Here is a 17,980-nt window from a genome sequence, read left to right as displayed (position 1 = left end):
AACTTTGAGGTGAATTCAAAGTGACCTCTTTTAAACCACGTATCCGACTCAGCAAACGAAAGAATGGAAAAATGGCACTTTTCTTGACCCTAACCAACAAAATGAAAAATACTGGCTGCTTGATTCTAATAGCCTAAGACCTTTGAAACATTACAATTCGACAATAAAAAAAATAAAAAAAATAAAAAAAAAGTGCAAAATAGGGCTTAAACCTCAGTTAAATTCAAAATCAAGGGATGCAAAAAACATTTTGAATAATTAGTCTCTTATGCTCTTACAACTGTTCTTCTATTTTAAAACAAATGAATTCCTGTGATAGTAAAGCTAAATTTTCCACAGCCTTTACTCCGGTCTTCAGATCCTTTCAGAAATCATTCTAATATGCTGATGAAACATTTCTTACAAACAGATTTTAGGAACATTTAACAATTGTTCTGCTTAATAGTTTTGCAGAAGTCGTGATTCAGTGATTCGGGATTCGACAGAACGTAATGTGAATCAATGTTAAAAAATTGTTGGATTCAATTTTCAGTTACATTGCAGGGCTGTAGTGTCGCATGGGGAGATCATTTGGAAATCATTAGCAGCCATGTTTGAGTGCATCATTGTGATTTAGAAACTTCTGGAGGGTCTTGGAGACAAAGACATTTCCCAAAGAGCATGAGTGCTATCATGTGCTAGCCTAAGAATTAAGACCCCCATCCCCCAAACGTCTGTCTGTCTTCCTGTACTGAAATGACCCCGATTACACAGATAAAAGCACACATACTACAGCTAAAAACGCAAATATACAGCCCTCCAGCTTAATGCAATGGCCTTGTTCCAACACCTAGTGAGATGCTTGCTGTCTACTGCATATCCTAACTAGATCCTCCCAGAATTTGCATATGCGCAGAACTCTGCATCTTTCCACAGAATTGGAATTTCCCTTTGTTGTGGCCACTGACAAAGTTCAACAAATTTCAAACGGGATACATTTGTTAATCAAATATTTAAGCTAATTTCATGTGTCACACAAATCACGCAACTCATGTGAAGTCTCTGCCTTTAGCTAATAATACTATAATCTAAGCCTAAACTAAATTGCACGAATACATTACGGATTGCAATACATTTTTACTTGAACTAAATGATCTTCCATATTTTTCAATATTGAATGAACTCTTACTCTGGCTACATCTGCCACCTTGGAAATTATTATTATTTATTTTTTTACTAAGCTTGTTTCATTGTTGAACTGGATTCTGCCCAAAAGATAAACGCGATGCAGCTTTACAATTTGGCCAAAAGAAGCTATCTCAAAAGTAAATCTTTGGTGCCCACCTTTAGCGAGTATGAATGACAGGATGACAGAATGCTATTTAACAATGAAAAGCATGTAGATCAAAAACGGGACAAAAAGATCTATTATGTTAAATTGTCTTATTTAACCTGGGAAGCCCAAGATATACATGTTCTGCTAAAGCCTTCTTGTTTACCATGCATAATCTATCAGGGAAGGGCTTTAACTACCAGAGTTGCTCATATACCTCATTTATTTTAATGATTAACTTCTCTTATTACTGTGCCATGTTCTATGTAAAATTCATTCTGTCTCCTGCTGTTTGCACTGTCTACTCTGGTATGCACACATGCACTTTATGTAGTCTTGTCTCCTCGAGATGATAGGCACTTCCATTACGCCACGTTTGTCCAGACTGTTTAATAGTGTGCAAGTTTAATCCAAGCTTAACACATGGAGCCAAGATTTTCAGTCAGGTTAAAGCACACAGATTAATGAGTTGCTACCTGACTTGCATAACTAGATAAAAACAAAAGACACTTGAGCTGTGTATTTCAGCAGACTCGACTTAGCGTACTGTGCTGGGAGACGCATACATTGCATTGGATTACCCTGGAAACTGCTTCTCTCCCATGCAAATCCACAATTCCCTCTTTCAAACAAGAAACAATCTCAAGCTGTTTTGATACAGCATGGTATCCCGTGAGAAGAAACTGTAAAACTGTCCCTACCGTACCAATGCAAGTGAATAAATGTACATTTCCAGGCAATTCTGACCATTCCAAGCAACATTCTCCACAGGTCATAAAAACCGCAATGCATGTCATCCAACAAAAGGTGGGAGACGACAAAACGACCAGTCTGGTTCCCTGTGTTTCCTCTCTCTCTTTCTGTAAACAGGCTTGTGTGATTTTTCAGGAGACTAAGGGGCCCTGTAAATGTGAAAGAAGCTGAAGCTGAACAATGTAACAACTTAGTTACCCTCAACACAGTTTCGGGCCAATTCCCATCGAGCTTGCCTGTGAAAAACCTGAATTCAGTTTCCATTCAAGTGCTGCAAACAATTAATTCCAAATTCTTAGATATTGAGTTTACAAATAATTAAAGAAATATGTGCAGGGCTAGCATCCTCTGAGGTGGCTTGTTTTGAAGTCCTCTTCATTCTTCAGGTTATGTAACAGCTATAATATGACGGATTATTGCAGAATTTAAGACATTTATGACACATTCTCCCAAGTAGCTCTTATAATCATAAAAATATCCTTTAAAAAAAGTGGATAAATGTTGTGGTACAGGATGGGCGTTTATGCTAGTTTCTTGGTATCTCCATTTTAAAATTCAGATTTACAAACTGGAGTCCAGAGACCATCAGGGGAAAAAGTTCAGCATAAAAAAAACTTTAAAAGAAAGAATAAATACAATTTTCTAAATTTTACAGATGATCTTTTGCACTTTTGCATGAGAAGATTCCTTATAAAAAAAATCTCCATTTGTGTTCCATGGAAACATGACAGCATACAGATTTGGTACAACATGAGGTTGGCTAAAATTATTCTTCTAAAGGAAGTGAGTAAAAGGGTTTTAAAACATCAAAAGAGAACATTGCCCACTTATCCTGTAAACTTGGCATTGATGCCTCAGACATCATGTGACAAATGACTATTGAAAATTCCCAGGCCAAAACGATGACTATGTCCAGTTAGTCTTAAAATAAAGTAACAACAATGCTTCTTGGTTCAGGCCCAATGATTCAAGTATGGGACCATAAAGTGGCCCTGTTTAGTGTTTACCCAAAACAGTGGAGACTAGTGGCACCACAGATATTCAACATGGATTTAAACCTGGGCTAATTGCTTCTGATAAGGCCACCAAAGCTATGCCAGAAGACAAAGGAGAGCTTCAGAGTACAGCTATTTGGGACCTCCAACATGTAGGGGTTTGGTTGAGAAGATCACAGGACGTTCCGCCAGTTTGTTCCAGGCCAAGGAGCACAGAACTTGTTTGTGTGAGTCGTGCTCCAAAAATATTGGTTCTGTGAAAAAAAATTGGTTGTAAGCCAAGATTTGATGGTCCAATTAGTCGATTCCAGCAGAAAAATAAGCTACGGACCCTTGGTTATGATAACATTGACCTCAAAACTAAATTAATCTTTGTTGTGTGATATAGACGAACATTTGCACCCAGCTGTTGGTCTTTCAGAGAGTGCCAAGGGCCGAAGAGAGAGCCAAGAGCAAGCTTTACATGCTACAAAGATCTGATTGTCTGCAAATATTCACTCTCCAACCAAACATAGCTAAGAGCTTGTGTTTAAGCAGGATACTGTGAAACGTTTTAAAGATTTTTGTTCTGATCAGAGCAGGGATGATAGAACATAATCTGTATAAAACTCCAACTCTAAAGTCGGGGAAAGGAGCCAGAAGCAACTATCAAACGGTTAAAACATCCAAGACATGCAAAGTATCTCCATAAAGGAACTATTAACAAGACATAAATTATAAAAAAAATTGACCACCCTAAAAATGGCAGAGAAACAGAGAAAGTTATCAGTTCATGATCAGCATTTATTCTGCTGAAAATGGGTCAGTGGCAATGAGAGCACAAACTGGTTCTCTCACCAGAGACACATGTAAGCGAAACATTACTCACACATGCCAATAAACATAGGAAAGCACTGGAATGACATACTAAATGCCGGGGGTCAAAGGTTCAAACAAATTGTTTCCTGACCTACTCTTTCCCACGACTATGTTCTGAGCGTGTGTTTATGTCTATAGCTCCTCTGGCACATTGGCAGCGACAGCCGTCTTGGCACGCAGACATAATGACCTGGCAGAGTCTCACCTGACTGAACTCCAGGTATCCCAGATTACCAGCTCTCAGCAATCTGTACACCTCAACTATGAAGTCTACATTCATCCCGATACATTTGAAAATGCCATTTTAGTTTCAAAATGCTCTCCATCCACACTAGCATTTTCAAGCCTTTTGCAAAAGTTTCCTAAGATACTTAAATCATCTAACTTCGCACTGAAATGATACTGGGAGACCACACATAATAAAGTCATCACGCTATTCTTCAGGCACAATCACTTAATTAGCAAAAATGTCGCTAATTAGTCGCTTGCTGGTATGTTTAAGTCACACTCAGTCGCTACTGTATGTATGGTCTAAAATGAAACTGCCTTTCATTTTAAAATTTTACGGTTAGATGCACAATTGTCTGATTTTATCACTCAAATTCTGCATCTAACAGGACTGGTTGTTTTGTAGCCATTTGTAAAAACACACAGACGGTTGTCAAAAGCCTGACCAGTCAAAAACAGAAAGAATATCCTTCAACTGAACCATCTTGACAGGAGCCTCCTACATCTGCCTTTGTCTTGAGTCACTGCAGCAGGGGTTGAAGACAGAAGTCGCTTTATAAGCTGATGTATAACAAGCTTTTCAGTCAAATCTTGACATGACTGTCACAAGATAAGTGCATGATCTTGTATCAGGTGCAAAAGGCAAATTCGTTCTGCAGATTTCCTCAAGATCTTTATACATTTGAAACAATGACTCTTTTAATTACTGTAAAAATCTTATGATATGTGCATTTACATTCTCAAATGATTATGCATCAAAGCCACAATGTGTAAGTTCATGTAAATGACTAAAAGTGTTCTTATAAAGTTTTAAATCTGTTTGTTTATTCAAGACTTGAGAAAAATCTGACCATTTAAAAAATCTCATGTAAATGCATCTTTTATGCATCTGGATCTTAATGAGAAAACCTTTTATAGTTATCGATATTTTATTATACACATACTGTTCAAATGTGTGAAGTCAGAAAGATTTTTTTGAAAGAAATTATTCCATTTTATTCAGCAAAGAGGATGCATCAAATTGATTAAAGTGACAGTAAAGACATTTAAAAAAGGGATGCACAATATTTCGGCCACCATATCGGTATCTGCTGATATAGTATAAGAAATATGTGGCCGATATATTAAAGCCGATAAATAATGGACTATTTCCCTCAGCTGAGACAGTTATGTGCTCTGTTTGCCATGATGGTTTTGAAGTGCTTAAAATATAATTAGAATCAATTCAAGAAAGGAAAATATAGTTCAGTGCAACATGTGCAGTGCAAGTCTGTCATATAGGCTACATAAAATTATAATGAGTAAATTACAATTGTGTGCTTGGGACATGGCTTTTAATGGTGAGACTTGTTTATATAATTAGAATCTCAAATTATATAAAAATTTGGTTTTAGATTTATCGGCCAATATAACGGTTATCGGCTTTCAAATATAAAGAATTATCGGTATCAGCCAAATTTTTCAAATCGGTGCATCCCTAATTTTTTAAAGTTATTATAAATGTATATATGTATATATGTATATATATGTATGTATATGTATATATATATATATATATATATATATATATAAAATCAGCATATTAAATTATTTCTATAATATATTTTCAAAAAAAGTTCATAGAAAAAGAAAGTCTTTTCATCTACTAACTTCTTGGTTGACAAATTCAATTCATTTTTGAAACCCAAAACACTACAACACACTAAACTATGAACTAAACAATTACTATCCAAGCCTTGCGAGCACTGTAACAGGTCTAACCAGTTTGCTCTACAAAAGACTGAATCACCACATCGAAGCCCTGTTAACAATTCTTTTAACAGCACATACAGAGTTCAGTCCATGCGCTTCATATGGTCGTACAGTTGTGTACAACTTACAAAACAGACCTGTGCAGCGGCTGCCCTGAAATCATAATACAGGCTTCAAACAAATAACTTTGGGAGATGTAAAAAAAAACACAAGGAAACTGTTTTAATAATAGCAAGGGTTTAAATGTCAGTTTCCTGTACTCAGTTGAGCATTGTGTGATTAAGTTTCAATCAGGCTCTTTGTCCTTCCTTACATTGATTAAAGTACACACAATCCCTCACAGCTCAAGTCGATCCACAGGATCTACGTTCATATTGCTTTGCACTAATAAAAGCACTGGAAAGCAAAAATGTCACACAAATAACCTCCATGATACTCAGAACTAACAAGTTGTCTTATGCGCAAGGCGTTTTCATTGTTATGTCTTATAATTGGGCAATTCTGAAAGGTGTAAACTGATCACACCCAAGGCGTCACGCCACTACTTCTGAATCAAAATCAACACTTGACAAATAATGAGTGACATTAAAAACATTAATTGAGTTTTAATGTCTCTAAATAGAGCACACGTGGATCTAGCACAAAGTGCATTTGAGGAGAGCCATGATGAGCAGTGCACAAGCATTTAAGGGATTGAATGGTATTTCATTCATCAGAGCCAAGGCTAAGAATGGAAAAACGTCCACATTTTATGACTAAAAAGACATATACCATGAGACAAGCAGACAACTTGATTATTCAGCATGTTCCATGTACAAAGGGATTTGCCACAGGATTACAGATGAATGCAATCTACAAAATACCATTTCTAATGAGGAGGATATGCCATATTTCACAACATAAGGGATTTACGGTATGAGAAATTGAGACAGCCAATTCAAGATAAATTTAGGTCAGACAGTATCGGATGTCCAACACTAAACATCCAGCCGCACGTAAAAGCTCTGGAATATGTTCAATCTAACAAGTCCAATGTCCATTGGACAGCATAATTAGTCAAACTGCTAGTAATTCATTTATTTATCAAAGTTTACAGCACTCATGTTCATGATCTTGTTAAAAACAACACATTGAACACCACTCACTGCTACAGTTCTCGCATTCTTGAAGGACTTGCTTGAAAGTCTTTTGCATTTCTTTATTGATGTCTTAATTACACAACTGCCCTTGTTTGTAAGAATAAATGAGTTATGAAAGTCACACACACACAAAAAAACTGGATTTTCCAGCATAACGTGGTAGTTGTGTTTTGAAACAGCATTTGGATTCTAGATGCTCTTTAGATTGTTGAAGCAGGCAGACCTTCTTGCAGCAGTTACCAGCTGGTCAGAAGATCTTAAGGTGGTCAAACTGTTTTTGGACGCATTAATTATAGGCAGCAAATGATCAGCTTGGACCAGTTCGAAAAAAGCTACTTTGTTACCAACAGGTCAGGAACCCAGAGAATATTCAAATAAAAAACAGAATCTTTACCAAAACCTTTTAGTTAAATCTGTTAATTACTCAGTTAACTTTATTATAAAGGCTCAAATAAATACGTTTTATTTATTTAAGTTACACTGTCATAAGACCACCTAAACCTAAATTCACTCACTTACTCACACACAAACACAGCAACAACAAAAACAGTTATTAATCTGGATGATCAATCACAAATAGGCAATTCCGTTCATAGTAAGTAAAGTTGTAACTAAAACAAAGCTTAAACCACCGTTTAAACCTATTATCCTCAAAAATCCTTGATGATACATGTGATATTTCTAGCAATGCCTCACACATCCTCTGCTTTTTGTCCAGTAGCCCAATCTGAAGGGCAACACCCCTGTAACAGACCCACACACACTCGACGGGCTTTATTGTCTCCCAATAGTTCAGCTTATGCCGAAACGATGCATTTTTATTATTATTTAAAAGGCCAGTGTGCCAATGGAACATGGCAAACATTAAGCCCAGACAATAAAATGTGGCATCAAACTGCAAACGTGGTACCAATGGTCAACCCGTAGATCATCTAAACACATTAGAAGATTCATTTCAAGCTATTCTTTAACAGCACATCATCTTCAGCATTCTCCCTGTCACCAATAAGCAACAATGGAAACAGATCCTGGAGACTGCTGGGAGAAACTGTTGTTTATATTAAAATAATAATACATATATGATATATTATCTCTGTTATACGCGAAAAAAAACGAGTTAATAGAGGGTGATCATCTGCCCAGCTCTTAGTCATCGAAACTGGGTGTGAAACCTCTACATTAGGTTTGATTTGGAATGTCAATAGAATTATATGAAACGTCACGCGTGATACATTTAAAACTTGGTACATTCGAAAAGCGAAATGTTACAATGTATCAAACTCTCGCATTATTTCTGGTGGGTAAGGTGTACTGACACAGTAAACCCAACAGGACAGACCGAGAATACACAGACAGCTTGACTAGGACACCTTTCCTGAAGTCATGCCAAAACCCGAGTTGTTTTGTGAGTGAACAAAAGGCCACAAGGAACGGGCAATGGGGAAAAGTGCGCTTACCCAAAGATCCGTTCCCCAGCTCATAGCGAAAAACTCCAAGAACTAACGTCTCCTCCGCATAAAACTCCAGGGTTGCTTGTTCTTCCCTCTCTTTGCCGTCGTGTAACTCTCTATACTCCAGTGAAGCCAGCAGCGACAACCTCACGGCTCAGGGTTTTCCCATTTCCGACTAACAATGCGCCTCTGCCGCGGGGAAATGGAGGGATGTGATTGTCCAATAGCGCCTCTTACCCGTCAGAGCTTGCAAGTGGAGAGGTAGAGTAACTACACACAACTACTGGAGCACAGGAAAAACGATTCTGCCATTTAGATTTTAAATCACTGTTAAGAGTTTGATAAGAATGTGATAAGAAATTTTATTGTATTGTTACATTCATTTAATATATCAAATATTTAATATGACAGACAAGTCCATAATGTCCTGTTGAAGACACAACTTAAAAAATGTCAGTTAAGGTACAGTGGGTTTCTTCAAGTCTTAAAGGGATAGTACACCCAAAAAATTCAATTCTGTCATTTATTACTCACCCTCAAGTCATTCTAAACCCATAAGACTTTCGTTCATCTTTGGAACACAAATGAAGATCTTTTTGATGAAATCTGAGACCTTTCTGTCCCTCCGTTGACAGCTACACTGACACTTTGATGCTTCAAAAAGTTCATGAAGAGATTGTAAAACTAATCCATATATGAATCGAGCAGTTTAGTCCAAATTTTCTAAAGAGACACTATGCTTTATATGATTAACAGATTAAATGTAGGCTTTTATTCAAATATAAACATTTCTAAACTCACACACCAGGGGCCTGTACCATGATGGTAGTTGAACAAACTCAGGGTTACAGGATTAGTTTCGAGTTGACAAAACCAAACCAATCCAACCAGGCTTTGTTGGTACCATGATGCTGATCATCAACTTTCTCTGTCAACTCAGGCTTTGATCCTGAGTTTAGGTGTTTAGGTGTGACATTAGTAGCGAATAGCCAATCAAACGCTGAGAAAGAGAGAAACTGAGATTAATTTCTCGCGCGAGAAGCAGCGCGATCCACTTCTCTCTTCTGCAGAATATTACAAGATTTAAAAAAAAATATTAAGAATTTTAAACAAATTTACACAGCAAGAAGAAAATAGCTGTCTATGAAAGAGGACAACAAAAAGAAAAAAGTCTTGCTATATCAGTGCAACTAAAAGTTGTGAAGTTAGTTTATAAAGGTATAGAGAGAATTGAACATTTAAGCTCACATGTAGTAATTTTATAGCTTTATCTATTGATTCTAAAGCTTATTTATATTACCTTCATATATTTATTCATTTTAATATTATTACGCACAGTGCGTAATAATAATTGATAAACTAAAATTGTACTTGTGTGATCGATTAAGGGTATATCTAATATCTAAATCATACAAAATTATAATTCTAAATAAGCGTTAGTAAAAGCCAGACGATTTTGTGTTTAAAAATCACTTGCTATGTAGTGACCTTTAATTTGGAGTAGAAACAGGTGGAGTGACTTTATCCTTTGTTCACAGCTGATTAGTCCAAGTTCGGTTTGCAACCTTACCTGGACCATAACCTGCCCCCGACCAGGTTAGCCGTGGAGCGTAAGTTACTATGGCGATGAACACTGCTTAAAGCCAAACCACTTTAATAGTGCCTAAAACCCAGGGTTGGCGCAAACTAAACTGAAACATAGCTGGCTAGCCACCTAAACCGGCTTCATGGTATAGGCCCCATTTGTGGTAAACGGAATCTCAAGCATGTTCGCTTGACGTGCGAGAACCAATGAGATTCACTCTTGTGTGTTATGCAGCACGGTTGAGCTTCTGTTTTATGTTCACTGATCAATGTTTATACAGTGGGGAGAACAAGTATTTGATACACTGCCGATTTTGCAGGTTTTCCCACTTACAAAGCATGTAGAAGTCTGTCATTTTTATCATAGGTACTCTTCAACTGTGAGTGACGGAATCTAGAACAAAAATCCAGAAAATCACATTGTATGATTTTTAAGTAATTAATTAGCATTTTATTGCATGACATAAGTATTTGATACATCAGAAAAGCAGAACTTAATATTTGGTAAAGAAACCTTTGTTTGCAATTACAGAGATCATACGTTTCCTGTAGTTCTTGACCAGGTTTGCACACACTGCAGCAGGGATTTTGGCCCACTCCTCCATACAGACCTTCTCCAGATCCTTCAGGTTTCGGAGCTGTCGCTGGGCAATACAGACTTTCAGCTCCCTCCAAATATTTTCTATTGGGTTCAGGTCTGGAGACTGGCTAGGCCACTCCAGGACCTTGAGATGCTTCTTTCGGAGCCACTCCTTAGTTGCCCTGGCTGTGTGTTTTGGGTCGTTGTCATGCTGGAAGACCCAGCCACGACCCATCTTCAATGCTCTTACAGGGGGAAGGAGGTTGTTGGCCAAGATCTCACAAAACATGGCCCCATCCATCCTCCCCTCAATACGGTGCAGTGGTCCTGTCCCCTTTGCAGAAAAGCATCCCCAAAGAATGATGTTTCCACCTCCATGCTTCACGGTTGGGATGGTGTTCTTGGGGTTGTACTTGAGCAGGGGGACCTTGCGTGCGCTGCAGGATTTTAATCCATGACGGCGTAGTGTGTTACTAATGGTTTTCTTTGAGACTGTGGTCCCAGCTCTCTTCAGGTCATTGACCAGGTCCTGCCGTGTAGTTCTGGGCTGATCCCTCACCTTCCTCATGATCATTGATGCCCCACGAGGTGAGATCTTGCATGGTGTCCCAGACCGAGGGAGATTGACCGTCATCTTGAACTTCTTCCATTTTCTAATAATTGCGCCAACAGTTGTTGCCTTCTCACCAAGCTGCTTGCCTATTGTCCTGTAGCCCATCCCAGCCTTGTGCAGGTCTACAATTTTATCCCTGATGTCCTTACACAGCTCTCTGGTCTTGGCCATTGTGGAGAGGTTGGAGTCTGTTTGATTGAGTGTGTGGACAGGTGTCTTTTATACAGGTAACGAGTTCAAACAGGTGCAGTTAACAGGAGGGCTTCTTAAAGAAAAACTAACAGGTCTGTGAGAGCCGGAATTCTTACTGGTTGGTAGGTGATCAAATACTTATGTCATGCAATAAAATGCAAACTAATTACTTAAAAATCATACAATTTGATTTTCTGGATTTTTGTTTTAGATTCCGTCACTCACAGAGTACCTATGATACAAATTACAGACTTCTACATGCTTTGTAGGTGGGAACACCTGCAAAATCGGCAGTGTATCAAATACTTGTTCTCCCCACTGTATGTGAATAAAAGCCTAAAGTAAATCTGTTCATCATATAAAGTGATCAAGTCTCTTCAGAAAATGTTGAATAAATCGCTTAGGGTAACTAAAAACTAGGGTAACTGACAAATAACCATGTACTTGATCTTTTTCTGCATGTACTCTGTGTTTTCTGGATGAAATGTTTTGTTTTATGAAATGTTTTAAACAGTCTCAGATGATGCATAGCATGTCACAGTACTTATTCATAAAAAATGATAATACAAACTCCCAAACCAATGTTTCAACAGTTTCTTTATTCATTATTTACATCAAGTGTAACACTGAGGAAGGACTTCACAGTAATATACTATTAAAAGTGAGCTTTAAATTAGAATCACACAAAATATACTTTTTACAAAACAGAAAAAAAATACTGTTGATCTGTCAACCTCTGCCTTTTTAATCCCTGTTAAATTCACATATTCAAAATTAAGAGTGTTTTATTTTCATTGCACTTGAAGGACTAGAGAGGTGGCCTTTGGTATATAAATTTCTTCAGCACTTAAAATCTGACCTTACAAAAAGACAGTCTCCAAAGAATGTGAGTTCCAGGATTCAACATAAAAAGTAGATCAATAAATAAACCGAAAATAAATAAAAGTGACAAACAAAAATGTAAAATAAAAAAAAAAGCACAATCTTGGGTAGGCTATTTCAAATTAAACTGAAAAAGACTGAATTCTGATGATTATGTTTGTGAGACAAACGGCTTTGCACCAGAGACCGTGTGTGGCTCATAAAGCATAAACTACTGGACAAGATAGTTCTCTCTGAATTGTTCCTAAATACATGATACAATCAAATATTATTTCATGTACAAACTTTTAGAGGTTTGGCAATTTACTAAAATAAAATTGACTGATTATAGCAATAGGAAAAACAAGTTAAAATACAAATTGCGGTGATAAGTGGCAATGAAAGAAAAAGAACCGGCTGTTTTAAAAGGCAAAACGCTCCCTGACAATCATGTAAAACTGACATACGAAACAGTCACTCTTTTCCCCCTCAGTTGTTTGGTAATGAAACATTTTCAGACATAATAAATGGAATAGACAACCTGCATGTGTTTGAAAGAGAACTGCTAAATCACACATGAAAAATATTTTCTGTGATTACAAGAGAGGTATTCCTGACAAAGCAAAAGAAATTGATGAGCTCTCTCAGTAAAATAAGACCAGACTTCAAGCACTGTCTTTTTCTTATTAAAGGACAGATCATTGCACTTTTTCCTATTCAAGTTGGAGACCTCACATCCCCAGATGTCTAAACAGGGTAGCTTGAATGATAATAAAGGCTTCAAAATTCCCATTTGCCACCTTAAAATTGATATTGAATATTTGAGACAAAATATATTTACATAAACATATCTTTAACATGACCTTGCAGTGCACAAAACATTAAATCTCTCACAAAAGGCACCATGTATTATCAGGAAAGATTGCCCAGCATGGCAGGAAAACAATGGCAAAACAAGCTATGTTAGTGTAGGCAAATTATGCTGTGATCTAGAGTAACAAAAACTGTTCTGAACAAACAACTTGAATGTATTTCTGCTGCAGAGGAACTGAAATGTCATGGAGATGTATGGCAAAACAATTTCGCCTTCCAAATCATCCATATTACATACCCTAGATAGTGAATTAAGGCAAGGCAATTAACACTTATATTTTAAAAATGTGCTCCAGTGTAATCGGTACAAATCAGCTTCATTGCATTTTAATTATGACATTGCAGGGTACCCACAAAAATCTCATTTATGCAAATTCTAATAGAAATCTATCATTTCATGAATACAGACTCAGAAAACACATGTAACCGTTTGTGTCCTGAAGAAAATGCTTCTTTTAATAATGTTTCTTTTTAATAAAGGTTGAACGATGTAAAGGGAGACTATGGAAAACACACACACACACACACACACGCACGCACACACACACACTTGTTTTTTAACAAATGAATACATTCATAATGTAGATGCACAGATGGAGACCGAGACCCTCACACCAAAACCTCACCACAAGGACACAAGTCAGTATGACCTTTCACGCCTGTTTGTGGGTATAAAATAATAAGCAATATCTACAATATCATAAAAATGCCTGTGCTTTTAATAGAAAATAACTTAAAATTCAAGTTTACAAATGGCGACATTCTAAAGTGAAATCAAAATAAAGTTACAAATCAATGTGCTAAAGAAAATGCAGTTTGTGTTAAAAGACTTGGCAATACTTGTATTTGTAGTGATGCTGCTTCTGTTTTGGCAATATGACATAGTCATAAAATAAATTCAGACTATCCACAAATCAAATAATTTCCCCATTGCAAATCAATAAAATCTAGAAATATATTTAGAATTCTTGAGTTGAGAACTCTAGAGTATGAATGTCGTTCTGTGCCATCTTGCTAATCGGGGAATTATCTAAAGGCCACAGATATAAAAGGCCAAACATGATCCATGTGGTGACAGATCCAACATCATTTCAACTATGCCACAGCAAACCACTACTAATAACTATAATTCATGGACCATATCGAAATAAAGACTAATTACAAAATCATCAATGGTCATCAAATGCTGTAGTGTTTAACAAATGTGGTCAAATTAAAAATGACAGTATGGGATGTAGACAGAAGTACTTCTAGTGTGTAAAATGAGACTGAACAAATGTGTATAGAGCTGACTGTGTTAGCAATCCACATTCATTACTACTGTATGTTCTGAACAAGCAATGTTGTAACTGCAAAGCAAAACTGATTCATGTTTTAAATGGCATTTCCAAGTTTGCATTGACATTCTGATGCAATATCCAGTTACTGTGAATCAAATGCAAATTAAAGAACCAAAAAAGTGAATGGAAAACTATCTAAATACAAAATGGACGATAAGTGGACCAGTTAGCGTGTAGTCGGCTCACCTTAACCTGTGCAACCCCTGTCTGTTTGTGAAAATGCATTCTTTCATACCAAGATAAAACTGTAAATATTAATTACAAAGTAAATTTGTCAAAAGCAAAACCATGTGTATTCTGGTAGTGACAAAAAGCTTATATACAAAGAACTCTGTTCCCAACTGGCAATTTCAATGAGAAAGTCACCTGTAAACAATAAAGATAGAGAGAGTGTGTGTATGTGTTTGTATTCATTTTCTGAGGTACTTTTTAGAGAATAATCTCTGTCCCCCAAAATTTAAATAAAACTAGATTGATTCTGGAGCAAAAAGTTTCAAGGGGTACAGGAGGAGGAGTTTTGGAAGGTGTAGCAGACACAGTGGCTACCTTTGCACTACATCACTGATCTCTTTAATGCACGTGTGCAAGTTGTCAAGAGCCGGGCTGGTCCCAGGTGCCCCTAGTCCCGCTCCCCCACCCGCAGAGGAAGCACGTAGCTCCTGTAGACTCAACTCCAGTTTACCCACTGCCTCGCGAAAGGCAAACTTATTACGCGTCTGTGGGATGCAATCGACATATCCCGAGCAGTAGTCCAAAAGTTGGTGTCCCACATCCAGGACCTGGCTGCTGGAAGAAAGCTCGGTGTTGCCTTGAAGAGCACTACTCAAGCATTCAGCACATTCCAAAAGAGCCTCCTTGCTGATCTTCTCCAGGGGGATCCGTTCTGTCTGCTGCCGAGTCCTTCTAAGGGTGGGTTTAGCGGAAGTAGGGCCAGGTCCGCCACTGGAAGAACCATTGGCCATCTTAGTCTGGGTGGTGGTGTTGCTAGTGGGGACTATGGGAGCTGGAGGCACTTGTGGTGGTGGTATTGATGGACGCGCCCCTCTGGCTTCTCTCCCTGACCTTTTGACGCCATCTCCATTGACCTCCATGTTCCCACTGACTGCTTCATCGGCTGCATCGGCACTGTAGGTGTGTTGGAGGGAGCGGAGCATGGGCGGTGGAGGAGGTGCACATTTTGGCTTTACCAGTCGTGGTCGATCACGATCCCCACTGTCAGACAGCAGTTTGAAGCGGTTGCCCTGAGAGTCCACGCCAACTAGGCCGTCGGCCGAGCTGTGCTTTAGGGTCGGCGAGATCAGAACTGGAACTTTGTGGTTGTGCAGATTGACTGAACCAAGAGTGGAGGTTTTCGATGGAGACGACCAGCCTTGCCTGTCATCTTGCCCATCTTTTCCCCGTGTATTGGAGTCCGAATCAGCCTCTCCCCCTACACCTGGTGCCCTAACTCCACCTGCCACCCCTCGTGGCAAGAGTTTGGCTTTGGGACGATCCCGTATCTGAGCCGTACCTTCGTCAAGCTTCCTCAGGATTGCATCCGAAGGTCGTGCTGCCCCGTTTTCCGGCTGTGAGGTGGTGGAAGCTGTGCGCTCTAGTGGGGGTTTGCTACGGTTTCTTGGTAATGTCAATGCCATGCGCTCTAAGTCTGGCAACCCAGCAGACATAGAGGAAGTTGAATTGGAACGAGGGAACGGCTTGGTTCCACTCCCTTCGTCTATCCCAGAAGGCTTACCAGTCCGCAATCCCAGGGTCTTTTTGATAAGGCGAGGGGTGAAGAAGCCCGCTAGGCTTCCCCAGCTACTGCTGCCTCCCACTTGACCAGAGGTTGCTCCAGAGTTTGAACATGAGGGCTTCTGCCCAAACGTGGCCCCACAACAGCGGGACTGCACATGGTTCCCCTCACCATGAGATGGAGAGAAACTCAACCCATCAGTTTGGGGCAAAGGAGGAGGGCCTGCAAACCCAGCCGTGGGCTCATACTTTTTATGGGGCTGGGTCTCCATCTCCCGGAAAGAGCTGCTCCTCTTGGGTGGCATTGGGAGATTCTGCTGCTGCTGAGGTGAGGACGAAGTAGAAGATGAGGACATGGACTTCTTCTTCATGAAAGAACTGAAGAAGCCAGCTTTGCGGTCACGGGTGAAGGTGGTGTCCTGGGACTCCTCCAGCAGGCTAGAGGGAGACTTATCCCTCTGTTTACGTGGTAGGGCCGGAGAGCTGCTGAAGCGTCCATCACCAACAAAAAGGGATGCTGCAAGACCTGAACACAATGGGACAACAGATCCAAAGGTCAAAGAGCAGCAAAATAAGAGGTAGTAGTTGACATGCAATCTTAATACTTATTACTTTCATATTTAAATGGCTTGTGTCACCATGGAACATTTGCTTACATGATTATTCAGTGCAGATTTCTTATTGTCACATTGTGATTGCTTGACTAGAAATGTACTATTTAATTCATTACATTGTTGCCAATAATTTTGCCTCAAGCATATGTATCAAAGATAAACATAAGAGTAACGCAGTGTAAATGAAGGCTGTGGAGTGGTATTTGAAATCACTGCAACATTTAGTCCTTTGCACTATCGCTCTGCCTATGACCAACATTGTAATTTATATAACCTAACCTTGCATATTCTTTTATACAAGAAACAGCGTAGTGTGCCTATGAGATGCTTGCTCTCATAATTCAAATGAGAGGACCTGACACTACGCCAGGGCTGTCTCTTTAATTCATGGGGTAAAATGTTTCATAAGTGGGCCAAGATATTTTTAATGTATTTGTCATAGGTCCTGTGACAAACAGGGTTTCTAGATATTTGCAATATAGAGAGTGTATCACTTGATATGTAGGGGACAGTAAGATTGTCCAAAAGATAGGACAATAATTACAGAAATGGGACTACAAAATATGTTTAAATGTTATAAAAAAAAATAAAAAAATTTAGCATCCTTAAAAGTTTTGATAACATGACAAAAAGAGGCAGCTTTACCAAAACCATTTTTTATAAAACAATCCCACCTTAAAAGTTTATTTTGCATAAACTTTATGTAATTTTCAATAAATAAGACATAAATAGTTGAGTAGAAAAACAATATTGCACAATACATACAATTCTTTAATTGTGAGTAAGGTTAAACAGATTTGAATCATAATATAGGTACACATGCAGTTGGTGAAGTGCTTTTGTGCATACTTGGGGTTTAGTGACATGCAGAAAATGGGAACAAACCAGCAATAGAATGAAATCAGATGTATTTACAGAAAAATGACCAAAACATGAGAGTGAAAATCTGTTATGAATGTTTATGAACATGTCAGTCATCTGTTCATGATACATTTTGAACATATTTAAAATGAATGTAAATAAAAGAAGGGATATACAGGATATAACATTTTTTATTTTTTAAACTTTTTTAATATTCCTATGTTTGTGAATATATGTAGGGTT

General features: G+C 38.3%; 2 protein-coding genes across 7 annotated transcripts in view; both read right to left on the bottom strand.

Annotated features, from left to right (window-relative positions):
* Positions 1-8,672, bottom strand: part of fnbp1l (formin binding protein 1-like) — a 46,948-nt gene extending 38,276 nt beyond the window's left edge. For 2 of the 4 annotated variants that reach the window (XM_082188113.1, XM_082188115.1), the window contains exon 1: positions 8,495-8,671. In XM_082188113.1, coding sequence (XP_082044239.1) covers positions 8,495-8,518 — 24 coding nt within the window. In that variant the 5' untranslated portion in view covers positions 8,519-8,671. Of the gene's footprint in view, positions 1-8,494 lie in introns of all 4 variants that reach the window. The other 2 variants (XM_082188114.1, XM_082188116.1) reach the window with 2 other exon arrangements.
* A 3,365-nt stretch (positions 8,673-12,037) lies between these two features.
* The window catches only part of abl2 (c-abl oncogene 2, non-receptor tyrosine kinase), a 36,475-nt gene continuing 30,532 nt past the window's right edge, over positions 12,038-17,980 (bottom strand). For all 3 annotated transcript variants that reach the window (XM_082188102.1, XM_082188104.1, XM_082188103.1), the window contains exon 11: positions 12,038-16,788. In XM_082188102.1, the coding sequence (XP_082044228.1) occupies positions 15,074-16,788 (1,715 nt within the window). In that variant the 3' untranslated portion in view covers positions 12,038-15,073. The remainder of the gene's footprint in view (positions 16,789-17,980) is intronic.

Source organism: Leuciscus leuciscus (genome assembly GCF_965113295.1).
Source record: "Leuciscus leuciscus genome assembly, chromosome: 13".
Taxonomy (NCBI): Eukaryota; Metazoa; Chordata; class Actinopteri; order Cypriniformes; family Leuciscidae; genus Leuciscus; species Leuciscus leuciscus.
Note: the sequence above shows the minus strand (reverse complement) of the source record. Positions and strands in the feature narration are given on the sequence as shown.